General features: G+C 44.8%; 2 protein-coding genes across 2 annotated transcripts; one reads left to right on the forward strand and one right to left on the reverse strand.

Annotated features, from left to right (window-relative positions):
• Positions 1-2,236: 2,236 nt before the first annotated feature.
• On the reverse strand, positions 2,237-8,384 carry LOC148684024 (uncharacterized). The gene is made up of 2 exons (XM_088654750.1): positions 8,149-8,384; positions 2,237-5,984 (listed from the first exon to the last, which is right to left on the reverse strand). The coding sequence occupies exons 1-2, from the start codon at positions 8,207-8,209 to the stop codon at positions 4,945-4,947; spliced, it is 1,101 nt and encodes a 366-aa protein (XP_088510876.1). The 5' UTR covers positions 8,210-8,384; the 3' UTR covers positions 2,237-4,944.
• An 8,320-nt stretch (positions 8,385-16,704) lies between these two features.
• Positions 16,705-20,839, forward strand: LOC148684025 (uncharacterized). The gene is made up of 2 exons (XM_088655671.1): positions 16,705-16,774; positions 19,656-20,839. Exons 1-2 carry the CDS (start codon positions 16,705-16,707, stop codon positions 20,684-20,686), a joined length of 1,101 nt encoding a protein of 366 aa, XP_088511797.1. The 3' UTR covers positions 20,687-20,839.
• Positions 20,840-27,382: the final 6,543 nt, after the last annotated feature.

Here is a 27,382-nt window from a genome sequence, read left to right on the forward strand (position 1 = left end):
ACACCTTTTTTGGCAAATGCATCCTTAAATCTTTCAGGTGGCTGTCCTTTGTTAGAGCACTTTTTGACCTGCGCATTTCTACCTTGCTCGCTCTCCTCAGCAGAGTCAGAAGGATCTTTCTTTAAGCCTGTTGTGAATAAGGGTTTCTCCCCATTATCTGCCTTAGGAAGTGGTAATTCCAGAAGTGCAGCTCTTCACACATTTCAGGCTAGCTGCCCACAAGACATTAGAGGAGATGAAGTGATTCATTTTTGACATACCTCAAGTGTGGAAATGCTGCTCTTGTAAAAATGTTACCCTGCAAAGGATGTCTGGAGATAGCTGGTTCTTTTAAATAAACACTTACGTGGTGTGGAAAGAGATATGATTTATTGCAGTTTGCAGAAAGCATTAAATTGGCCAGAGGAATTCTTTGCAGATTCTGGACCCAGGGCATAGGTTACAAAGACAATTTATAGCATTTTCCCCATACATGATTCCCTAGTGCCTGACCCTTTCCAAGGCTCTGATTTGACTAATGTCTGCTTTTACCCTAATAGATAAAGGTAAAGGTAAAGGGGCCCCTGACCATCAGGTCCAGTCGTGTCCGACTCTGGGGTTGCGGCGCTCATCTCGCTCTATAGGCCAAGGGAGCCGGTGTTTGTCCGCAAACAGCTTCCGGGTCATGTGGCCAGCATGACAAAGCTGCTTCTGGCAAACCAGAGCAGCGCACGGAAACGCCGTTTACCTTCCCGCCGGAGCGGTCCCTATTTATCTACTTGCACTTTGATGTGCTTTCGAACTGCTAGGTTGGCAGGAGCTGGGACCGAGCAACGGGAGCTCACCCCGTTGCAGGGATTCGAACCGCCGACCTTCTGATCAGCAAGCCCTAGACTCAGTGATTTAACCCACAGCGCCACCTGGGTCCCTTCCCTAATAGATAGGGATCTCTTAATAAGCAATGAGTGCTTTAAGAATTGCTCTTTGAAGCATACTGAGAGAGGGGTATGATTAATGCTGAAAGACTGTGATGCTTAACACAGGAACTTCAGAGACACCAACCTTGCTTCATAGCTGCCAAGTTATCCCTTTTTTTAAGGGATTTTCCCTTATGCTGAATAGGCTTCCTCGCGAGAAAAGGGAAAACTTGGCAGCTATGCCTTGCTTTATTCAATTCTTCCCAGCAACAAGTACAGAAGACACCAGTAAGGGGAAACAAGCAGCAAGACATCAGTTTGGAGGGAAATTCCTCCAGGTGAAATCAAGCAATGATCAATAATTTTTACCAATTTTAGAGATAATGAAACAGTGTCAATTTCTTTCTCAGCATTTGTTTGTTTGAGCAATTTAGATACTGCTTAATACTGTAATTTCTGAGCAGTGTACAATAAGATTACAAAAAGTGTAATAAAGCAGGCTTCCGGTTCTGCTTTGCCATAATGGAGGCAGTGCCCACGACAGTAGGAGATCAGTGGCGAAGGAAAAACAAGGATGATTGAGGGTAATTATCCTTGCAAGTTCCCCCCAGGGACGGGGGGGGGGGATCTGCTTCACTCACAGTTCGTCTCGCTCCGGCATGGATTGCGGGAGGCAGGGATGCACTGAGTGCAAAAGCACTTCGCCTGACGAAAACCCTCCAATGCCACCATTAAGAAGCAGAGGTACTCTTGTTAATTAGAGCTTAATTTGGACTAAAGTACAGGCTCGTGCTAGAAAAGGTGAGATCACAAACTGTGGAACAGAACCAGCTCCAAGGTCATAAAGGTTTGAACTAGAGAGATAACTTCATTCGCTGCGAAAGATGGTGGGGATATAGTTTGAATTCCTCACTTGTAGCTTTATAAATCGTTTAATGGGTCAACATGAATAGAAGTTATTAATATTGCAGTTGTTGTATAAGGGATTATTATTATGCCTGGAGTGTAATGGAAAAGATTTTGGAATGCAGAAATAAAGCAAATAATCAACCCATCAAATCCATACCTGCCAAGTTCCTGCCTGAAAAATAAGGGATCGGACCGGAAGTAGCAGCCCGGAAGTAGTGCTGCCGCCATTTTGGAACTAGGCGGAGCATGCTCAGAAGTGACTTTTGATGCTGCTCTGCCCAGTTCCAAAATGGCCGCCACACCAGAAGTCGCGCTGCAGCCATTTTGGAACTGGGCAGAGCAGCATCAAAAGTCACTTCTGAGCATGCTCCGCCCAGTTCCAAAATGGCCACCGTGCCAGAATAAACTGGGGAAAAACAAAAAATTCCATTTTTCCCCGGCTGGGAACAGCTGGAAAAACGGGGGTTTCCCGGGGAATACGGGAGACTTGGCAGCTATGATCAAATCTAGCATGTGGGGGACCACTTTATCTAAATTCAGTATTTGAACAATTGGTATTAGTAATTGTTTTATAAATAATTGTATTATAAATTGGTATTGTTATAATTAGGCTATTATTGGATTGTAATTGAAAACCAATAAAAATTATTATTTAAAAAAAGAGCTCAGACTGAGCATGGCCTCACAGGCTTCTCTGTTCAGCCCTTTGGATTCTTCCCCAGGCTACCTTCCCTACCTTCCACACTCCACTTTGCCAGGCCCCACACCCCTGGCCCTGCCTTCCACACTCCGTCAGTATATTTACCTGGCTAGAATGAGTCTCCAAACTGTGATAAGGCCTCTTGATTGTTTAGATGAGTAATATAATGGGGAAAGCGGAAGGGGGAGGGGTTAGTATAGCATACAAAGGTAACATTCTCATTTGTTGCTCTGCACCCTTTGTCACTGACTGACCCACATTTGACTCTGGCCCTGCATCCTGCTGTCATGTGGTCATGGAACTGTGCTCAGTGGGGAAGGTGGACCTCAGACTGAAAAGGATCTCTCTGCCCTGCCATGGAATTGAGGTGCCCTCCAGTACACTTCCATTGTTTCCTCAGTGAAGAACAATAGTTTTCTAAGAAGAACAATCATGGAATTGTAAAGCTGGAAGCTACCCCAGGCATCATCTAGTTAATGCACCCCCCCACACACAATTGAGGGGGCTCATGCCACACAGTGTGATGATGTGGAGGCAAAGTGCAGCTGCTTGGCTTCAAGCTCAGCCTCATTCTCCCTGCATGACATTAAAGGTGCAAGCGTGGAGGGTGTAACGAAATAACCCTAAGATGATATATTTGGTTACAACCTGGATGTATAAGGGTTAATACATCTTCTACCTTGAGTGACAGCACATGCTTGTGGGGGCAGCGTTATGGACATTCTATGAGGAGAAAAGAGCAGTTATGACAGTTGGGGTGAAGAAAAAAAAGAGCAGGAGGTTGAGTGTGATGCTAGGCTAATTCCAATGTACTAGTTTTACAGCTTTAAGTAATAATATGAAGTAAGAGATTAAACAAATGAAGCCATAAATAAATATACATGTTCTCCAGTTAAATAAAGCTTTCATCTATGTTGTGTCAAATTGGATGTTCCTCCTTAATCCAGCAATTTATCTAAACTCAAAAAAGTGGTGACTGAAGAGTGGAGATAAAACTAAGCCTGAGTAGCAGGTGGATAGTTTGTATCTCAAAATCACGCACAGCAGAGGCAAGTGAAGGGAAAGAGTGCCACGAAGTAGCTAAAGCAGGCATCCCCAAACTTCGGCCCTCCAGATGTTTTGGACTACAATTCCCATCTTCCCCGACCACTGGTCCTGTTAGCTAGGGATCATGGGAGTTGTAGGCCAAAACATCTGGAGGGCCGCAGTTTGGGGATGCCTGAGCTAAAGTGCTGAGGCAAACGGCTGCTGAGGTGAACCTGAGTTGAGAGGGAAACCTTACTGAGGGCACAAGATTGTTCCTGTAAAATTTGCCTGGAGTTTTTAAGGATACAGAGCCACGTTATTTGGAAAGCTGGAATTGTACTCTATATACTGGCAACCCCATATAAAAAGAGAATTTATTTGGGAGGAAGGAGGAATAGTGTGTTGTTTGAACAACAACTGAGATTCCTTCAGCACTCTGTTAGTAATAGAGAGGAGAGGTTTGTTACAGAGGGCATACCCTTCATGTGTGTGTGCACATTGCCAGACAGTTTTGGGGTGCCCAGATCCCTCTTTGAATTTTTTTTTGGGGGGGCAAACTCCTCAGCCCCCACTAGTTACCCATGCAGATAAAGTTACTTTTGCAGCACCATCCTGATCCTTGAAACTTTACAATTTTGGAATGTAGGGAGTCAAACCATTGGTCCATACAGCTAAGTATTGTCTACATCAGGTTTAGAAAACCTCTGACTCTCCAGGTATAACTTCCACGATCTCAGACCATTAGCAATGTTTGCTGGGCAGATGGGTGTTGTAGCTCAGCAACATCCACAGAGAGCAACAGGTTTTCCATCACCTGATCTATATTGACAGATAGTTGCTTTCGAGGGTTTCAGAGAAAGGGTCTGAACCAGGCCCACCTGGAGTTACCATGGATTGAACCTGGGACCTACCGAATGAAAGTATATGTGTTACAATTGCGCTAGGGCCACACCTCAAAGTAAGGAAAGCAGGTGAAGAAAAACACAGATGGTGAAATAGAAGAGCCTGAACAGAAACAATTTAAAAGTACCATAAACCAGAGGAAAGAATTAGCAGCCTATTGGTATGTTATTTTGGGTTAAGAAGAAGAACAAGAGTTTGGATTTGATATCCCGCTTTATCACTACCCTAAGGAGCATAGCTGCCAAGTTATCCCTTTTTTACAGGGATTTTCCCTTATGCTGAATAGGCTTCCTCGCGAGAAAAGGGAAAACTTGGCAGCTATGCTAAGGAGTCTCAAAGCGGCTAACAATCTCCTTTCCCTTCCTCCCCCACAACAAACATTCTGTGAGGTGAGTGAGGCTGAGAGACTTCAGAGAAGTGTGACTAGCCCAAGGTCACCCAGCAGCTGCATGTGGAGGAGCAGGGAATCGAACCTGGTTCACCAGGTTACGAGTCCACCACTCTTAACCACTATGCCACGCTTGCAGCTGCTGGTGGCAATGGGACATAAGTAGGTGGCCCAGAACTATTAGTAAAAGCTAGGTCACGGCAGTACAATACGTCAGCCTGGCCCAAACCCAGCTTGTATTGCCAGAAATAAATGCTGGTCTTCGGAGGCAAAGGGAAGCTGACTTTCTCAGTGACTTCAGTTGCCTCACTCCATGTTTCACCAGTGGTGTCAATACTTGCTCCACCGTATTCAGCTGTTAGGGAAAATTGTGCTGTCATCAGTAATTTACCGAGACCTTCTGCCCCAACTGTAACAGTCGAAGATACTTTCCAGTTGTGCTCCAGGCTGTTCACCTGTTCCTTCACATATCCAACCTTCTTGGTAATTTGCTGTTCCCAAGCAACAGTTATTAGGGCATCATTTGTGATGGTTTTGACAGACTGCCAGACACCAAAAGCTTTACCATGATTTAAAGACACCCCTCCAGGGAGGAAGTTGAGCACACTACCATGTATGGAAAATGTGGAAGGGTTTCTGCTTGACATGTCTTCGACTCGGTAATACTCAACTCCCCATTGGCTATTTGGTCTCAGAAGGTATATATAGTTCTTGGTTCCCCAGTAATACAGACCGTCTTTAAGGTTTGGGTGAAGGGTAGACTCAACAGCATTTAAGTCTTCATTCATATTGGTGACACGGCGGTACACTCCCCTCTTCTTGAATATAATGAAGAAGTACTTATCATAGGAAAAGTAAAAGTCCCCGTTTCGGCAGTTGGGATGGAGAGAGTAGACCACACTATCACTGTCTGTATTCATGTTGGTTACTCGGCGGTAAGAGTTCCCCTTGATGATGTAAAATAAGTTATCCTTATAGGCCAGGTAGTGGTCTCCATCACGGACAGAATTGTGCAGACTGAAGATCTCGAGGTCTTTGCCTTGATTGAAATTAGTAGATCTCATGTAGCAGCCCAGGTCTGAACGGACAATGTAGTAATACTCGTCCACACCACAGAAATCAACTCCTTTAGTTTTGCTCTTGGGAAGTATTCCATTCACCTCTTTAGAAAAAAGAAGGAAATGGCTAGTTAGTTCCCTCAGTTGTTTGGTTAATTGTTGTTCAGCTTCCTTGCACCAACTTACCCCAACGCATACAATATTTTTCGCCCCATAAGACGCACCGGACCATAAGATGCACTTAGTTTTTAGAGGAGGAAAACAAGAAAAAAAATATCCTGCTGGTCCCGCCGCCGCCTCTCACATGGGCAGGCAGAGGAGCCACAGTTGGTGGAGGCGCTGCACTACACCTCTCCCAACGGCTGCTCCTCTGCCTGCTCTTGTAAGCGGGAGGGACAAGCAGCGAGAAAGGGCTCCTTTCTCGCCGATTGTCCCGCCACTGCCTCTCGCATGGGCAGGCAGAAGAGCCGCCGTTGGGGGAGGCGCTGCACTTCTTCAGCACCTCTATGGCATCTGCAGAAAACAGCAGCAGGATACTCTTTCAGGTGGTTTGTAATTTAACGGAACCGCCTGCACTATCGCGGCCTGGTAAGGCCCCCAAGAACTCCAGCAATGAATTTGCAAATGTTTTTTTGCAGATAAAGTCATCAGATTCGGAAAGAGGTAGACTCCACCATGGGAGCAGGACTGAGGTGGGAGAGTGCTGGAGTCCTGTCTAGTCATGTTATATGGGATCAATTCCAAACTGTTACCTCCAAGGAGGTGAACAGGCTTCTTGGTCAAGTGAAACCAACCAACTTTCTCCTTGATCCCTGCCCATCCTGGTTTATAAAAGTGTGCCAGGAAGGGCCAGATCTGCTGAAAGAGGCAGTCATAAAACCGCTTCTTAAAAAAAAAAAAATATCTTTAGACCCGGCCAATATGGCAAAATACCGCCAAGTCTCAAATCTTCCATTCTTGGGCAAGGTGATTGAGTGGGTGGCTGCTGAACAACTCCAGACTCGCCTGGAGGATGCGGACCATTTATATCACTTCCAATCAAGATTCAGGCCTCATCATAGGACTGAAACCACCTTGGTCACACTGGTCAATGATCTCCGGCAGGCTAGGGATAAAGCTAAAAGCTGTTTGCTAGTTCTGCTGGATCTCTCTGTGGCCTTTGATACCATCAATCATGACATCCTTCAGGACCGTCTAGAGCAGAGGTCAGCAAACTTTTTCAGCAGAGGGCTGGCCCACTGTCCCTCAGACCTTGTGGGGGGGCAGACTATATTTTAAAAATAATAATGAATGAATTCCTATGCCCCACAAATAAACCAGAGATGCATTTTAAATAAAAGGACACATTCTACTCACGTAAAAACACCAGGCAGGACCCACAAATAACCCAGAGACCCAGCCAGATAGGTGGGGTATAATAAATTAGTAGTAGTAGTAGTGTCTGGGCCTTTTTGGTTTAGTTAAAAGGTAACTAAAGTATAGGGGTTGAGGTCGAGTTTTATAAAATGTATGCATCATGTAGAGAAAGTGCATAGCCCCCCCCCCCTTCATAAAACTCTTGCACTGGGTCACTAAACCAGATTGTTGGACAGGTCTAAGACTGATCCCCGCCCCAACATGGTGTCCCAAAATTTTGTAGGGCTACGTCTCCTATCATTCCTGACCATTAGCCTCACTGGGTGTGCCTGATGAGAGCTGGAGTCCAACACAGCTTTGTTCCCTGTAGAAGCATTCTGTTTTTGATGTTCTGTTGGGAGCCGCCCAGAATTGCTGGGGAAACTCAACCAGGTGGGTGGGGTGTAAATTTATTATTATTATTATTATTATTATTATTATTATTATTATTATTATTATTATATTTCAGTGCCATCTTCTCCATGCCCTCCTGCAGCACACTCCATTTCAACTCCTGTGTGCTTTCAGTCAGTCAACATTCCATGAAAATTCAGCAAGCTTAGGTCTCGCTGGGTTGTTTCCCCTCCCAATTAATCATGCCAACCCACACATTCCTGTTATTTGAACTGTGAGAACCTTGGACATTCTGTGGGCCTCCTGATACCCCCTGATTATTTGTGCACAAATCATGCTATTTGGCTACAGGAACTATGGCATTCACCTCTGAAACACCAGGAGTGCTTTGATTTTTTTTTAGCAGTCGAGATTTTTTTTAAAAAAATAAATGAATAACTATATTTCCCACCACTGCTCAAGACACTCATGTTCTGTTTAAAAGAAATCATTACCAAGCGCTAGCTGTTCAATACTCACGTAGGGTTGATAGCCCCTGTTGACATAGGCAGGCCAGGAGGAACAAGAAGATTGACAGCATCTTTCTTCTCCTTAGTGCTCAGAAAGGCTCCGGCCATTTATTAAATAGCTGGTGTGAGGGGCTGCAGAGGTGGGTTATGAAAGACCCTGGCTAATCACATGTGCCCATAACACACAGTGTCTTGCAGATCTTGATGGGCAGCATTTCATAGCTGCTTTCCAGATTATAAGGTATGCACAATTTTATAGGAAGAGGGCAGGCAAACAGGACCCTCTCATAGCAAGCATATCTCTGTTTAAGACCAAGCCTCCCACAGAGCACCCATGGAGTTGCCCCTTGATCCTTCTGCATTCCACACTAGTCATATTGGAAATCTTGCCTGTGGCCCCTTGCAGCTGACATGTTTATTGAGCATGACCTGCATTATTTGCAGAACATCCCAGATTCAATACCCAGGATCTCCTCATAGGGCTGGAAGATGTTCTGTGTCATCTGGTTCCTTAGCCATAACTCACTGGTTCCAGGGATGAGATCTAGATATGCACGATACAATTAATTCACTTCTTTATGAACTCAAGTAACCTCAAGTCATCTGTCTTTGGTTCTATGCACCAGTAGTCACCGAGCAGCCAAGCCAAGATCTTGAAAATAAGAGACAAAGCAAAAAGCTGTAAAAAAAACCAGTTGAGAGAAAGCGGGGGAGAAAGCAGTTGAAGAAAAATGGGAAATTTCAACAGAAGGTAACAAAACTAGTTTTTAAGAGTGGCTCATACTTAAGATTTATAACATTTTGAGGAATGTATGTTGTGGTTTTGGGGGTGTCCCTCCTGTGACCAATAAATTCATCCACAGGGCAGAGATCAAGCATGTCAATGACGCATTGACCTGAAGAGGAAGATATACCAGAACTTAATCATTGCGAAACAATTCGGTTGGCTGCTAAGTGCAGAGCTCTGTATCCAAAGTAACAGGTGTTTTGGAAGCACCCAAAAAAAAATGGTTATCTGCCTCCAAACAGGGTTTGACTGAAGGCAGGGCCTGCCTGCTCATTAGGCCATGTGCAGAGACTACCTCAGGTGTCAGGATCTGCCCAATCCACAGTTCAGCAGTTCTGATCCCCAACTCATAGGTGCTTCCCCCTGCGTAGGTCTTCAGCCCACGGCTGTCCTCTGACCTTGACTTCCAGCTCAGCTTCAGACTCCTTCTTCATCACGGGCCCCTGTGCAGCAACAACTTTGCCTTCTTTTCACCAAGGCCGGAGAGGGGCAGCTGATGACAACTCAGAAGAAGGGAAAGCCAAAGCCTCCATTTGCCAATGCTGATCTTCCCCCCACTTCTATGCCCCAAAGCTGGTCTTTTCTTCCCTTCTTTTCCACCCCCCCCCACCCGAGAACTTTCCCTGCCCTCTTTTCAACCCTGCCATGCTAACTTTCCCTTCCTTCTTATTTTTCCTTTGTTCGAAATCTGTATGTGTGGCTATTGCTTTCATGTGTGGCAGTGAGTCCTGGAAGACTTGGTCCCTGCCTTGGAGGCCTTTTCCCACCTGGGCTGGGGGTGGTGGCGGTGAGGCCCTGACTGGCTCCAAAAAGTCAGCTACAAAAGCTGAGGCTGCTGAACATACTCTTGGGCTGGTATATAATTTAGGGCAGGCATCCCCAAACTTCGGCCCTCCAGATGTTTTAGACTACAATTCCCATCATCCCTGACCACTGGTCCTCTTAGCTAGGGATCATGGGAGTTGTAGGCCAAAACATCTGGAGGGCCGCAGTTTGGGGATGCCTGATTTAGGGCAATGGTGATGGGGGCTGGGGGGGGCCATTGCCCCAGCCACATTTTTGAGGGGGTGCAACAAGGTGACCCTATGACACAGACCCTCGCATGCCCTGGAATTGCAGTGGCAGCTGCTCCTTCTCTTTAGGGCCACTCCGGGCCAGTTGAGAGGGAGGGCTGGCCACTGCTGCACTCCCGGGTCAGGCCTGACCAGAGGCGGAAGCGGCAAGGAGGAAGAGAGGCAATGGCTGCTTCGCTGCCCCTCTCCTCCGCTGGGCTGGCCTCTGGCAGGTGTGTGCACCTGTCTGACTGGAAGGGCATGTGACTCTCCTGCTGCATCCTCCTCACAAGGCCGCCGAACCCCGTACCCTGGGCACGTCCTGCTGCGCTCGCCCAACCACTTGGAAGGCCTGCTCCCCCGCTGATTTGGAGGGGCGTGCAGTTGCAGTGGGAAAGGGCTGTTGTGATTTATTTTAATTTTGGTATACAGTACAGTGGTACCTCGGTTTTCGAACAGCTTACGGTAGTTCCCGAACAACTCGGAGCCTGAATGCTGCAAACCCAGAAATAGGTGTTCCGGTTTGCCCCGGAAGCCAAACAACCTCCTGAATTGCCATTTTCACTGTTGCACAGTTAATTTTAGCCCCACCCCCAGTTTAACACTTAATCAGCAAATTTAAATCCCCCCATCGTAATTAAGCCTTTCCCCCTCCTGTTTAACACTTAAGCAGCAAATTTAAGTCCCCCCATCGTGATTAAAGCCTTCCGTTTCTTATTGCAGTGTTCTGAGGTGATATTTGGTGCTTTTGGTTTTGCTATCTTTTGTGGTTTTGTTTGTGTGGCTTTTTTCATTTTTGTGTCTGTGGCTTGTTTTTCGTTTTATGATTGATTGATTGTGTGACTGTGGAAATGGATAAAAGCCCCCCCCCCCACCCAACAATGACTATCATCAGTGTAGGTAAGAATTTTTTTTCAATTTTTATTTTTATCATCTACAATACTGTTTTATTTATTTTATAGTACAGTACATTGATTATTTCTTCCATCTGATGGATCAATTCATTTTAAATTGCTGTTTTAGGGGTTGTTTTTAAAAGTCTGGTACAGATTAATCCGTTTTGCATTACCTTCCATAGGAAAGTGCACCTTGGCTTTGGAACGCTTTGGTTTTGGAACGGACTTCCAGAACGGATTAGGTTTGAGAAGCAAGGTACCACTATATTAATTTTGTAAAAAGTTCTTATTACAATTTATGTGGAAATTATACAAATTATACAATTTGGTTATGCACTTTTGGGTGTTTTGATTAATGCTTATGATTATTTTTATTATGTTGTCATTACGACTAATTCTTCATGTGGTAAGCCAAACAGCATGGTTTGAACTTGGAAAAGTGAGATACAAATGTACCGGTATAAATGTATGAGTGAATTTGCTTCACTAAGGAGCTGCAATAGGTTAGCGAAAAATTCATTTGTGTGTGAGAGTTTGCGGTGGTTGGCGTGCCTTATTCCATTGTAAACAGACAGAGCTTTGCAGCTTTTCCACAGGAGAAGCTTGTGCAGAGGGCTCATTGGAACTCGAGAAAGCTACACTAAAGCCTTCTCCTTGCTATGCTGCTATTCTGTGTCCAGCTTTTTGTTTGTTGGTAGGTTTTGTTGCAGGGGATTGTCCATTCATACATGCAGCTTCCTCCATCCCCTGGCAACTTGCCATGTTATAGTGTAGAATAACTTTTGAATTTTAATTCTGCTGGTTGCAAAAATAAATAAATGAGAATGTCTTTGCTATCATCATTAGTGTCTACCGGTATTATAATCTTCACTATTGTTATTGCATAGAATCACAGAATTGTAGAGTTGGAAGGGATTCCAAGGATCACCTGCTCCAACCCCTTGCAATGCAGGAATCTCAGCTAAAGCATCCATGACAGATGACCATCCAACCTCTGCTTTAAAAAGGAAGGGAGTCCAAGGGGAGTCTGTCCCACTGTCAAACAGCTCTTACTGTCAGAAAGTTATTCCTGATGTTTAGCCGGAATCTCCTTCCCTGCAACTTGAGGCCATTGCTCTGGGTCCTACCCTTTGGAGCAGGAGAAAACAAGCTTGCTTGCTCCATCATCCATGTGACAGCCCTTTAGATATTTGAAGATGTCTCTGTCTTCTCCATAAAGTTCTACACTTAAGCAGGAAGAACCAGATGCACAAATATATGATGGGGGACAACTGCTTTGCCAGTAGTACATGGGGCAAGGATTTAGGGGTCTTGGTAGACCACAATTATCACATGAGTCAACAGCATGATGCAGCACTAAAGAAAACTAATGCTAGTCTTGATTGCATCAAAACAAGTCCAGATAAAGTCCAGATAAAGAGAAATAATAGTACTGCTCTATTCTGCTTTGGTCAGACCACACCTGATGTACTGTGTCCAGTTTGGAGCACCACAATATAAGAAGGATAAAGATAAGCTGGAACAGGTGCAGAGGAAGGCCACCAAGATGGGGAAGGCTCTGGAAGTCAAGGCTTCATAAGCAATGGTTGAGGGATCTGGGCATGTTTAGCCTGGATAAGAGGAGACTGAGAGGAGATATAATTGCCATTTTCAAATATCTAAAGGGCTGAGGCCACAGTAAGATAGGGGTTGGGTGCAGTTGGAGAAATATCTAAGTGGGAGTGGCACCTATAAATTGGGGGTCAGATTCGCTGCCCGGTGGATTGGGCAGATCCTGACACCTGAGGTAATCACCTCACATGGCCTAATGGGCAGGTAAGCCCTGCTTTCATTCAAACCCTGTTTCAGGGCATGTAGCCATTCTTTGGTTGCTTCCAAAACATCAGGGACATCGGATACAGAGCTCTGCACTTAGCAGACAACAGAATTGTTTTGAAACCATGAAGGTCTGGTATATCTTCCTCTGCAGGTCAATGTGTTAATAACAAATTTGATCTCTGCCCCATGGATGAATTTATTGGTCAACGGGGGGACATTCCCGAAACCGCAACATACATTTTTCAAAATGTTTTACATCTTAAGCATGAGCCACTCCTAGAAACTGGTTTGCTACCTTCTGTTGAAATTTACACACTATTTCCCCCTGCTTTCCCTCAACTGATTTTACAGCTTTTTGCTTTGTCTCTCCTTTTCAGGATGTGGTTTTTGGCTGGTCTTTTCCCTTTTATTATTTATCAAACCAGTTAAGAACTGGTGCAAGGTCTCTAGTCCTCCCAGAGAACTTTGGAACTCCCTGCCTAGGGAAGCTAGATGGGCCCCCTCCTTGCTGGCAGATGGGAACTGACTGTGTTTTGAGGAAAGGGCCGGCGCTGTGGTATTTTTATTGTTGCTATTATCTGTACTTCTAATAGATCTTTTCAATACATTGTTTTAATTCTATTTGTGTTTTATAACTTTTTAATGATTATCTTTTCCATCTGAGGTATCTGAAGAAGTGTGCATGAACACGAAAGCTCATACCAAAATAAAAAACTTAGTTGGTCTTTAAGGTGCTGCTGGAAGGAATTTTTTAATTTTGTTTCGACTACGTCAGACCAACACAGCTACCTAACTGTATCTTTTCCATGATTTTAACTTCTGTTTGATGTGTAAAGTGGCTCTGAGTTCCAGTTTGTGGGAAAGGCAGGCTACAGCAACAGCAGCAGCAGCAACAACAACAACAACAACAACAACAACGTTATGAAACAAAACCTGCAGGCAGCCTCTAGGACTAGGTGGTTTCTGTGACATGCGCCCAGCGCCTGTGTACCTATCAAGTCCTTCCCAGCTGCTGAGTGAAGGGAGGATTGTGATTGATGGCTGAGCTGCTTGGACACCAGATTAGAGGGCTCTGGTGGCCATGCAAACATGCCCCAAAATACTGGGAGCTGGCCTATGATGAGCTCAAAAGAATTCTTAAAATCACATTTTTAAAAAAAAAAACCTGAAGCCTTTATATTAGTGATAATTGGTGATGAGATCCCTATGAAGGTACACAACTTATTTCTTTATGCAACAGCAGTGGCCAAAATAGCATAAATTGGATAGAAAGAGAAAGCCCAACCGAAAAGAAACAACGGCTGCACAAATTGACAGAATTCACAGAACTTGCAAATATGGCAGCCCAAGAAAGGAATCAGAATGGGGGAAAAGACAAAGGGGGAATAGTTACAGGTAGGTAGCCGTGTTGGTGTACCTGGGGTGTACACCAACACCGCAGGTAGTGTGGTTGCTGACCTTGAGCCAGACATCTTGGAGAGTGAAGTCAAATGGGCCTTAGAAAGCACTGCAAATAACAAGGCCAGTGGAAGTGATGATATTCCAGCTGAACTATTTAAAATTTTAAAAGATGATGCTGTTAAGGTGCTACACCCAATATGCCAGCAAGTTTGGAAAACTCAGCAATGGCCAGAGGATTGGAGAAGATCAGTCTACATCCCAATTCCAAAGAAGGGCAGTGCCAAAGAATGTTCCAACTACTGCACAATTGCACTCATTTCACATGCTAGCAAGGTTATGCTTAAAATTCTACAAGTCAGGCTTAGGCAGTATGTGGACCAAGAACTCCCAGAAGCGCAAGCTGGATTTCAAAGGGGCAGAGGAACCAGAGACCAAATAGCAAACATGCGCTGGATTATGGAGAAAGCTAGAGAGTTCCAGAAAAACATCTACTTCTGCTTCATTGACTATGCAAAAGCCTTTGACTGTGTCAACCACAGCAAACTATGGCAAGTTCTTAAAGAAATGGGAGTGCCTGAACACCTCATCTGTCTCCTGAGAAATCTCTATGTGGGACAAGAAGCTACAGTTAGAACTGGATATGGAACAACTGATTGGTTCAAAATTGGGAAAGGAGTATGACAAGGTTGTATATTGTCTCCCTGCTTATTTAACTTATATGCAGAATTCATCATGCGAAAGGCTGGACTAGATGAATCCCAAAACGAAATTAAGATTGCCAGAAGAAATATCAACAACCTCAGATAAGCAGATGACACAACCTTGATGGCAGAAAATGAGGAGGAATTAAAGAACCTTTTAATGAGGGTGAAAGAGGAGAGCGCAAAATATGGTCTGAAGCTCAACATCAAAAAAACCAAGATCATGGCCACTGGTCCCATCACCTCCTGGCAAATAGAAGGGGAAGAAATGGAGGCAGTGAGAGATTTTACTTTCTTGGGCTCCTTGATCACTGCAGATGGTGACAGCAGTCACGAAATTAAAAGACGCCTGCTTCTTGGGAGAAATGACAAACCTAGACAACATCTTTAAAAGCAGAGACATCACCTTGCCTACAAAGGTCCGTATAGTTAAAGCTATGGTTTTCCCAGTAGTGATGTATGGAAGTAAGAGCTGGACCATAAAGAAGGCTGATCGCCAAAGAATTGATGCTTTTGAATTATGGTGCTGGAGGAGACTCTTGAGAGTCCCATGGACTGCAAGAAGATCAAACCTATCCATTCTGAAGGAAATCAGCCCTGAGTGCTCACTGGAAGGACAGATCCTGAAGCTGAGGCTCCAATACTTTGGCCACCTCATGAGAAAAGAAGACTCCCTGGAAAAGACCCTGATGTTGGGAAAGATTGAGGGCACTAGGAGAAGGGGACGACAGAGGAAGAGATGGTTGGGCAGTGTTCTCGAAGCTACGAACATGAGTTTGACCAAACTGCGGGAGGCAGTGCAAGACAGGAGTGCCTGGCGTGCTATGGTCCATGGGGTCACGAAGAGTAGGACACGGCTAAACGACTAAACAACAACAACAGCCGTGTTGGTCTGTGGTATGAGCTTTCGTGTGCATGCACACTTCTTCAGATACATGGGTGAATAGGATAATTTTGGGGAATATTTTAAAAAAGATACTAAAATCAATTTACAAGCAGGGGTATTCCTATGAACAACAGTTAAATACAGGGAGGGATTAGAAGAGGGAAAGTAGGGTGGACTAATAAACTTTATATGATGCAGCAACGTTCAAAATACCATGGAAGGTCAGGTTGGGAAGTGTGCACAGAAATTATGTATGGTGGTAAAGTATGATGTGTAAATAAGACAAATGGAAAATGCATAAACAATTTTTTAAAGGGCTTTCTGGGGTCCTGAAGAGCTGCTGTTTCCCCTATCCCTTTTAATGTTAGTGTTTCATTTTCTAGGCAGAAATTCCACAGGTTAAACTTTTTCTCCCTATGACAATGCCATTTTGGGGGAAGTTTTGCCATGGTGGTTCTCCCCCTCATTCTGTGTTGTGCCACACCTCCCCTACCCCACCCATGGCAACTAATTTGTGACTGGACCCTCCCTCCCTTCTCTGTCTCTTCCCTCCCTCCCTCCCTCCTTCCCTCTCCCTTCCTCTCCTTCCTTCCTTCCTTCCTTCCTTCCTTCCCTCCCTCTCTCCCCACCCTGCACTATTATTCTGTGGTAGCAGGACTGCCACTGCTTTGGAACATGTAGCAGAGATCATGGTTACAAGGAACATGTTGGATGTGAAATACATCTGTGTTTTGAAATATGATTGGCGGGGGGCGCCAGAAGGTGATCTCGCCTAGGGCGCAAAAAACCCTAGCACCGGCCCTGTATGAGAGGGTCCTGTTTGCCTGCCCTCTTCCTATAAAGTTGTGCATACCTTTTGGGTCTAGAAAGCAGCTATGAAATGTGGCCCATCTGGATCCGACCCGGTGTGTTGTGTGCACAAGTGATTGGCCAGGATCTTTCATGACCCACCTCTGCAGCCCCTCACACCAGCTACAGTTTTTAATAAATGGCTGGAGCCTTTCTGAGCACTAAGGAGAAGAAAGATGCTGTCAATCTTCTTGTTCCTTCTACCGTGCCTATGTGGGCAGGGGCTTTCAGCCCCAGGTCCAACTGGTGAGTATTGAACAGCTTGTGCTTTGTAATGGTTTCTTTTAAATAGAAAATGAGTGTCTAGACCAAGGATGGGGGACAGCATTTATTTTTTATATAGTTATTTGTTTATTTAAAAAATTCTAGACTGCTATTTCATTAAAAAATATCAAAGCAGTTCAGGTGTTTCAGAGGTGAATATCATAGTCCCTGTAGTAAAATAGCACAATTTGTGCACAAACATTCAGAAAAGATCAGGACAATGCCCAAGGTTCTCCTTAATTGAGTAGTACGCTGTAAAATTTACATCAGTTTTCAATAGTTTTTCCCATTTGTCTAAAGTAATTGTTTGACCCAGCTCTTGAGACCATTTTATGTTTTATGTTTTACCGCTGGTACCTCACACCAGTTAAACTATCAAAGATGAATAAAAACAAATGAACTTATGTTGGAGATGTAAAGCAGAGGTGGGGACGATGTATCACACGTGGTGGGGGGTGCAAGATAGTGAAACAATTTTGGACAATGATACATGAGGAGCTTAAAAGGATATTTAGAATTTCAATCTTGAAGAAACCAGAGGCTTTTTTTTTTATTAAGTTTAGTTTCCAATGACATCCCTAAGAACAACAAGAATCTATTTCTTTATGCAACCGCGGCAGCCAGAACTGTACTGGCAAGAAACTGGAAATCTGACAAAATACCAGAATCAGTAGAATGGCGAATAAAGATGTTTGAATTTGCGGAGATGGCACAATTAACAGCATCAATCAGAGGGTGATCCAATCAAGCAATTAAGAAAGAGTGGAATTGTGTTAAGGAACACATGGTGGAAGTGGGTGCTAGAGTCTGAAAATTAATATGGTATAACTTAATAGCCGTAAGGTAACATGAAAGAGATTGCCGATCAGAAGGTCGGCAGTTCAAATCCCCGTGATGAGGTGAGCTCCCGTTGCTCGGTACCTGCTCCTGCCAACCTAGCAGTTTGAAAGCACGTCAAGTGCAAGTAGGTAGATAAATAGGTACTGCTCCAGCGGGAAGGTAAACGGCGTTTCCGTGTGCTGCTCTGGTTCGCCAGAAGCAGCTTAGTCATGCTGGCCACATGACCTGGAAGCTGTACGCCGGCTCCCTTGGCCAATAAAGCTAGATGAGTCGGTCACGACTGGAGCTAATGGTCAGGGGTCCCTTTACCTTTACCATGAAATTTAGTAGGAACGATAGGATAAATAAATAGATATAGTGAACAATGCAACTATAAATAGAGCAGTAGGTAAAAGAAGATTGGACATGGATAGAGGGAAGTGTGACGGATGGGAGGGGGAAAGGGAAAAGGTTATTTTTTTCTTTAGGTTTGTTTGAATATATTGAATATATATGTTTGTTTTGAATTGTTGGGTTTTCCCCCTCTTGTTTGTTTTGTAATACTTAAATAACATGTAATAAATACTTGTAATACATGTTACAGGTAGGTAGCCGTGTTGGTCTGAGTCGAAGCAAAATAAAAAAATTCCTTCAGTAGCACCTTAAAGACCAACTAAGTTTATATTTTGGTATGAGCTTTCGTGTGCATGCACACTTCTGTGTATCTGAAGAAGTGTGCATGCACACGAAAGCTCATACCAAAATATAAACTTAGTTGGTCTTTAAGGTGCTACTGAAGGAATTTTTTTATTTTACTTGTAATACATGTAATACTTATTTTGTTTAAATAAAGCTTTAAAAAGAATGTCCAAGGTTCTCAAAGTACAAATAACAGAAATTTATGGGTTGGCGTAATTAATTGAGAGTATAGCTGTAATTGAGAGTATGGACCCAGGTGGCGCTGTGGTTAAACCACTGAGCCTAGGGCTTGCCGATCAGAAGGTCGGCGGTTCGAATCCCTGTGACGGGGTGAGCTCCCGTTGCTTGGTCCCAGCTCCTGCCAACCTAGCAGTTCGAAAGCACGTCAAAATGCAAGTAGATAAATAGGAACCGCTACAGCGGGAAGGTAAACGGTGTTTCCATGTGCTGCTCTCGTTTGCCAGAAGCGGCTTTGTCATGCTGGCCACATGACCTGGAAGCTATACGCCGGCTCCCTCGGCCAATAATGCGAGATGAGCGCGCAACCCCAGAGTCGGTCACGACTGGACCTAATGGTCAGGGGTCCCTTTACCTTATAGCTGCCAAGTACCCCGTTTTCCCCAGGAAACCCCTGTTTTTTCATACCTTTTCGTACCTTTTCCCGGCGGTCCCCTGCCGGCGGCCATTTTTTTCAGCTTTGCCAATCTATGGGCACCGAAAAATGGCCAGCGCTGGCGCCAAAAGTTGTGTCTACGCATTTCCAGATGTCCGGTGGTGGCCATTTTTGGTGCCCATAGATGGGCAAAGTGACACCGGAAGTTGCGTCTACGCGATAGGAGCCAAAATAAGGGGGATTAACGGGAGAGGAGCTCAAATGGTAGACCAGTGTTAAAGGGTAAAAAAACCATGGGGGTTTCCCGGGAAATACGGGGTACTTGGCAGCTATGCTGACTACTGGCAACTTCCGGTGTCACGCGGCTGCCAGTCTGGTATTCTGCAGTCCAGGACTTGGCAGGTATGATTGAGAGGGAAAACCAGCCAGTGAGGCCTAAGCTTGCTGAATTGTCGTGGAATGGTGACTGAGGGTATGGGAATGGAAAGCACACAGGAGACAGAATGGAATGGAGTGTCCTGCAGGAGGACATGTAGAGGGTGGCAGTGAATTATCATCTTTGCCTGACTTATACCAGGTGATTCAATTTTTGATTGGTTTTTGCTGTTACTAGATAAGAAACCAGTTTTTCCTCTAAGAAATATGCAGTGGGAGTAAGTTGGTGGTAGGATGCTAAACAAACTAAATGAGAGTACTAACTAGCCATTTCTTTCTTCCTTCTTTCTTCTAAAGGGGTGAATGGAATACTTCCCAAGAGCAAAACTAAAGGAATTGATTTCTGTGGTGTGGATGAGTATTACTACATTATCCGTTCAGACCTGGGCTGCTACATGAGATCTACTAATTTCAATCTAGGCTATGGCCTGGAGATCTTCAGTCTGCACAACTCTGTCCGTGGTGGAGACCACTACTTGGCCCATGGTGATGACTTATTTTACATCATCAAGGGGACCTCTTACCGCCGAGTAGGCAACCTGAACACTGACAGTCATAGTGTGGTCTACACTCTCCATCGGAACTGCCAAAACGGGGACCATTACTTCTCCTACGATAAGTACTTTTTCATTATATTCAGGAAGAGGGGAGTGTACCGCCGTGTCACCAATATGAATCAAGACCTAGATGCCAAGGAGCTTCCTCTTCACCCAAAGCTCAAAGATGGTCTGTATTACTGGGGAACCAAGGACAAAATATACCTTCTGAGACCAAATAGTAAATGGGGAGTTGAGTATTACCGAGTCGACGACATGTCAAACAAAAGCCCTACCACATTTTCCATACATGCTTATGTGCTCAACTTCCTCCCTGGAGGCGTGTCTATAAACAATGGTAAAGCTTTTGGTGTCTGGAAGTCTGTCAAAACCATCAGAAATGATGCCAAAGTAAGTATTTCTTGGGAACAGCAAATTACTAAGAAGGTTGGATATGAGAAGAAAAAGACGCAGAGCATTGAACGCAACTGGAAAGTCGCTTCGTCTGTGGAAGTTGGGGCATCAGGTCTCACTAAATTACTGTTGCAGGCACAAATTTCCCTTTCAGCTGAATATGGTGGGACAAAGATTGACAGCAGAGATGAAACATGGAGCGATGCAGCTGACATCTCTGAAAAACTCAGCCTCAATCTTCCTCCGAAGACCAGCATTTTTGTCTGGCAATACAATATGGGTTTCGGCAATGACAACATATTGTACTGCCGTGACCTGGCTTTTACTGATACTTCTAAGCCACCTCCTTATGTCCCATTGCCACCAGCAGCTGATTAACCCAAAATAACATACCGATTGGCTGCCAATTCTTTCCTCTGGTTTGCGGTACTTGAAAATTGTCTCTCTTCAGGCTCTTGTACTTCACCATCTGTGTTTCTCTTTATTTGCTTTCCTTACTTTGGGGGAGGGCCCTAGCAGGTATGGGAAAACTTTTGGCTCTCTGCAGATGTTTCTGAACTACAACTCTCCTCAGGCCAAGCCGTTCCCAGTGTAGATAATACTGAGCTGGACGGATTAGTGATTTGACTCTGTATAAGACAGTTCCCTATATTCCAAAATTCTAAAGCTCCAAGAATCAGAATGGACTGAAAATCCGTTACTTATTAGGTGGGGTATGGCAGAATTGGTTGACAAATGAATGCAAAGAAACCTCTTTTGAGAGCATTGATTCTACCGAAGGCTAGAGAGACAGCTGCACTGTTTTTTCTACTAGGGTAGCACTTTCAGTTTGGGGGTATGCCAAAAATGAATCACTTCATCTCCTCTAGTGTTTTGTGGGCAGTTGCCTGAAATGCGAAGAGCTGCCCTTCTGGGACTGCCACTTCCTCAGCCAGTGGTGGGGATCCTTTAACCCACAGGCCTAATTCGGCTTAAAAGAGGTCCTAATGCATCCCACCAATCCATTTCCAAAAGTTACCTGCCCTATAACTGATGGCCTATATGGAAATTTTCAGAAGCCATAAAGCTCCTAGTGGTTGGCTTCTGATATTTTCAATTTACAGAATATTTAGATGGTTACAGAGGAGTCCTCTTTGTCCTCGCCTGCTGGAAAATAAATGCCTACAAGGGACTGAGCCTTAATGCAGGCCCATAGGTACAATTTTTGATCTCACATAGAAACCATGCAGAGTACTATGCAACCCCTTCCTGGTTGTATGCTTATGGTTGCTCTGTGTAGCTGTTGCTGAACTACAACTCCCATCATTCCCAGCAAACATGTCTAATGGCCAGGGATGGTTGAAGTTATAGCTGGAGAGCCAAGGTTTCCCTATGCCTGATGTAGACAGTACTGAGCTGGATGGGTCAATGATCTGACTCAGTATATGGCAGCTCCCTACATCAGGCATCCCCAAACTTCGGCCCTCCAGATGTTTTGGACTACAATTCCCATCTTCCCCGACCACTGGTCCTGTTAGCAAGGGATCGTGGAACTTGTAGGCCAAAACATCTGGAGGGCCGTAGTTTGGGGATGCCTGCCCTACATTGTTGAATTCCAAAGCTCCAAGGACATTTCAGTTGGTAAAGCATGAGACTCTTAATCTCAAGGTCATGGGTTCGAGGCCCATGCAGGGCAAAAAGATCCCTACATTGCAGGGGTTGGACTAGATGACTGACTGAGCATTAGTACAGGCTCATAATTACCATTTTTGATTTTACATAGAAATCCAGCAGAGTATGTTGCTGCCCTTTCCCGGCTTTATGCTAATGGTTGGAAAAGTGAACATGCAAAAAAGTGCCAGTTTTGATTATCTGCTGTTAGGGCTCAACTAATTCTCTCAGCACCTCTCACCAAGGGCTTTTCTTTTCTTTGTCTTTTTCAAAAATTGTTAAATACATATATTTGTTTCTGCATACATATAACCAGGGAAATGATATGTTTAAGAAAAATGTCCTTCATTGCCTTTCTCCTTCAGATTCTAAGATATTTTCATAATTCCTTCATTTCATTTTTTTTCCTCAATACTTAATTATAGTCAGGATCTGTTACTTTGTTTTTTTGGAAATTGAAATTTGCCAAATAGAGGCCTCTCCTCTAGTCTGCTATTTATTTCTTTTAGATTTTAAATCCAAATGGAACAGAGTTGGCAGGCAGAAGATTCCTGTCCCTAAATATCAAGTCTGCCAGATTCAAGGGACATTGGACCGAGTAAAATGAATAAAGAGAAAACATTGAATATACTTCCATTGGCTATGCAGAAAAGGGAGGAAATATTCTGCCAATCAGGAGAATATTATGCAGCATCTGTCAATGGTTGTTGGGCAGATTTTGCTTTGAAAAATCCTCTGGGAATCTTCTCAGCAATACGACATAGAATGGATAATATTCATATTTCTGACAGTAAGACCCACCCAGCAGTTGAACCTTCTCCATTGGGGGTTGGATGGTCATCGGTCACAGATTCTTTGCGTGCCAAGACCCCCAGAAATTCCCACCAATAATTCAGTCAGACACATTAATTTTGGTTTTGGTTTTGGCATAATTTTGGCCACAACTTTGTTTAAAATTACAAATTAATTTTGAGTGTTGGCCTTAGGCTTTGGTTAATCTTCTGCCCCACGGTGGGACAGGACCAGCTCTGACTTCCTACGGTAGGAAAGTCAAATAAACACCCCATGGTGGTGGAGATAGCTGAAACCATGCCATCTCCCCCACCAGAAATGTTCCCTAAGGCTCATGCTCTGTATTGGCCCCAGCCCCGCACCATTGTGGGGGTGTAAGGACTAGAGCCCTGGAGCCCCAGGATTCCTTTAACGGAATACTTCTATAAGAGCAACACTGAGGGGCATGCACCTCCATGCGATGCCCCTCCCAAACTCATCAACCAAAGCCTAACCGCCAACCTAACAAGTTGTGACTATTGCTAAGCAGTAGGCGAAAAACCAGATGGCACAGCCAGTCAGCCAAATGGAAAAAAATCCTACTGGCCCCTGAATCCAGGCGGCGCCATAGCAAGGTCACTCTAAACCTGCAAAGAAAAGGAGGTGGGCGGGAGGGAGATTGAAATCACTAGCAGGAATGAGTTTACCAAAAAACGCTGAGTATTTAAGCACTCGCCCTGTCAATCAAGAAATGGTTACATGCAATTTTCCCCAGCAACACTCTGCCCTCCAATCATCTTCTCACTTACAGCTTAGGCCCACCCCCTAACACACAAACAGTCTTTTCCTCTGGGTCCGTCCGCAACCCCCATTATTCCCTATGAGGTTAATGAGCTTTAGCTGTGATTGCTGCATTGCACTGGGTTCAACTAGATGAAGCCTGAGGTCTCTTCCAACTCCACAATTCTATTCTTCTGCTTGGCAAATTATACTTCCTCACTGAGAAATCAAAGGAAGCATACTGGAGGGCAGCTCCCTTTTTATGGCAGCGGTGAGGGAACTTTTTCAGCCTGAGATCCATCTTCCCTTGTGAGCACAGTTCCATGACCACATGACAGCAATGTGCAAGGCCAGAGCCCAAAGTGGGGTTAGTCAGTGACAAAGGTTGCAAAGCAGCAAATGGGAATGTTACCATTGCATGATAGGATACCATCCCATCTAACACCTTCACCCATTCATTCATCCAAACAACCAAGTGGCCTTATCAGAGTTTGAGGACTCATTCCAGCCAGGAAGGGGGGGGGGAGGCAGAATCAGTGCAGGGAGGACCTGGAGAAGTGGAGTGTTGAAAGGAATGGAAGGTAGATTGGGGAGAGTCCAAAGAGCTGGATAGAGGAGCCAGGAGGGGGGTTGAATAGCACCTGAGGTTTCAACCCATTTCATTATTGCTTAAATCCCAATTTAAGACATCACAAACATTAGTGATGGTGGCTTGTTTGATGTCTCCTGGAGGAAGTTTCCCCAAAACTGATTCGTGTATCAAGGGATGTATCGTACCTCTGCTGTACTTGTTGCTGGGAAGAATTCAATAAAGCAAGGTTGGTGTCTCTGAAGTTTCTGTGTTAAACATCACAGTCTTTCACCCCAGACTTTGCTTGCCATTCACTGCAGAAAGGGATTCGAACTCAGGTTGTGTGATTGTCTGGAACTGAGTAGCTTAAGACTCCGCCGTGATGAACTCAATTGCAACAGGCAGTGTAGCCAGAAAATGTAAGAAATAATTGTTGTTCTTGGCATCCATCTGTCTTGAAAGACAATGAAGTGCACTTCCGGGGATGAAGTCAAAACACTGCGCTATCGGCACGGAATTGACCTCTCTGTGGCACAAACCTGGGCAATGTGTATGGAGGTCCTGGGCTGCCCAGATGGGAAGAACCATACCCTCAGCCTTGCTGATGTGGTCAAAAGGAAAGCATACAGGGCACCATCCATATCAAGGTCCAGGAATTCCCAAGTCCACCCCCCCCTTAGTTCTGGTGCACAAAAGCAGGACAACTGTGCCCCCGCCACCCCACTGCAAGGCTGTTTCCTTTGCTCTAAGCCCTCCACTGCCGATTTCCCCCTTCCCCAGCTGCAGAGTTGCTTGGTTTGATCTGCAAAGAGAAAGGAGGGCAGTTTCTAAGAGCCTTTTGCAATGAGAGAGCTGTGGCTGCGGTGCATATCTTAGGCACCCCATCTATGGGTATAGGGGAAGCACCATCCAAACATCTTAGGAACTTGACTCATGATTCGTGCAGGGTTTACTCCTTAGCCTTTTCTTCTCCCAAAGATGTCCTGCAACTCAGCAGGTAAGTGTGGGTCCTGCCATACTAAAATATTGAGTTCTGCAGAAAGGGTCTTAATAGGCACCAGTAATTGTAGCAATACAGCTGCATTCTGCCCATTCAGCAAAGAAAAAGGTTTGAACTATTTATAGCATCCACAGATGTGATCCAAAGGACTCCAACTCCCATCGTCCTTGACCATTGGCCATCCTGGCTAGGGCTGATGAGAGTTGGAATCTATGAGAATCTCAAAGCACCAGGTTGGGTAAGTTCTTCCTAATGCTTATTATTATCCTGCCATTTGTGTGGCTAAAATGTACCCCAAAGGCAAGACTCATGACAAAGGAAAGACTCATGATCTTTGCTCCACCTGCTTTTGCCTGTGGCTATACCCTGGCCCCTGGAGGGCTGCTCACAGAGAAATGTGGTTCTCTGCCTAGAAAATGGACCTCATCCCTGTTCTAAGCACCACATTATAAACAGGCTCTCACCCCAGCTCAACTTAAAAGGGTAGCTGTGAGCATTGCTCAGGTGGTGTTCTTTGGAGAGAGAGGAAATCCCATGGCATTACAAGGCCCTTTTGCCAATGTGGGTTTCCAAGGCAAGTGATGGTCCCAGCAGCACCAGTAGAGAAAACCCCCTAGCACCCCTCAAATTGGGGCCATCCTGCTAGGGCAGCTAGATCCCCACTGACTTTCTCACCAGCAAACTCTCAAGAGGACGTCTGTGGAAGACCTTTGCGTGGCAAGTCATGCCCCCTTATGCGAAAGGAGATTCTAAAGAAAAACTTTCTGAGAGTAAGAGCTGTTTAACAGTGGAACAGAGACCTTGAGAAGGTATTGGACTCTCCTTTCTTGGAGCTTTTAAAGCAGAGGTTGGATAGTCATGTGTCATGGATGCTTTAGCTGAGATTCCTGCATTGCAAGGGGTTGGAGCAGGTGATCCTTGGAATCCCTTCCAACTCTACAATTCTCTGATTCTATACAATAACAATAGTGAAGATTATAATACTGGTAGACACTAGTAATGATGATAGCAAAGACATTCTCATTTATTTATTTTTGCAACCAGCAGAATTAAAATTCAAAAGTTATTCTACACTATAACATGGCAAGTTGCCAGGGGATGGAGGAAGCTGCATGTATGAATGGACGACATAGGCAGACCAGGAGGAACAAGAAGATTGACAGCATCTTTCTTCTCCTTAGTGCTCAGAAAGGCTCCAGCCATTCATGAAATAGCTGGTGTGAGGGGCTGCAGAGGTGGGTCATGAAAGATCCTGGCCAATCACTTGTGCATGTAACACACTGGGTCTTGTGGATCCAGATGGGCCACATTTCATAGCTGCTTTCTAGACCCAAAGGAATGCACAATTTTATAGGAAGAGGGCAGGCAAACAGGACGCTCTCATAGCAAGCATATCTTTGTTTAAGACCAAGCTGGAATGCTGAGATTAGTCTCCCACAGAGCACCCATGGGGTTGCCCCTTGATCCTTCTGCATTCCCCACTAGTCACATTGGAGATGTTGCCTGTGCTCCTTTGCAGATGACCTGTTCGTTGAGCATACATTCTCCCATTGCCTCCTGTTTCCAGAACATCCCACGTTCAATACCCAGGATCTCCACAAACAGCTGGAAGATGCCCTATGTCACCTAATTACTTAGGCATAACTCACTGGCTTAAGAGATGAGACATAGATATGCATTATATAAATAATTGACTTCTTCATGGATTCAAGTAATCTCAAGTCATCTGGCTATGGTTCTATGCCCCAGTCTTCACCAACAGGAACAGGAAGCTGACCTATTGTGGCTCTTCTTATGTAATAATAATAATAATAATAATAATAATAATAATAATAATAATAATAAATTTATTTATACCCCGCCCATCTGGCTGGGTTTCCTCAGCCACTCTGGGCGGCTTCCGACAGAAAAATAAAACACAGTAATCTATTAAACATTAAAAGCCTCCCTGAACAGGGCTGCCTTCAGATGTCTTCTAAAAGTCTGGTAGTTGTTTTCCTCTTTGACATCTGTTGGGAGGGCATTCCACAGGGCAGGCGCCACCACCGAGAAGGCCCTCTGACTGGTTACCTGCAACTTGGCTTCTCGCAACGAGGGAACCACCAGAAGGCCCTCGGTGCTGGACCTCAGTGTCCGGGTAGAGCGATGGAGGTGGAGACACTCCTTCAGGTATACTGGACCGAGGCCGTTTAGGGCTTTAAAGGTCAGCACCAACACTTTGAATTTTGCTCGGAAACGTACTGGGAGCTAATGCAGGTCTTTCAAGACCGGTGTTATGTGGTCTCGGAGGCCGCTCCCAGTC

Source organism: Zootoca vivipara, chromosome 12, assembly GCF_965207765.1.
Source record: "Zootoca vivipara chromosome 12, rZooViv2.hap1.1, whole genome shotgun sequence".
Lineage (NCBI taxonomy): Eukaryota > Metazoa > Chordata > Lepidosauria > Squamata > Lacertidae > Zootoca > Zootoca vivipara.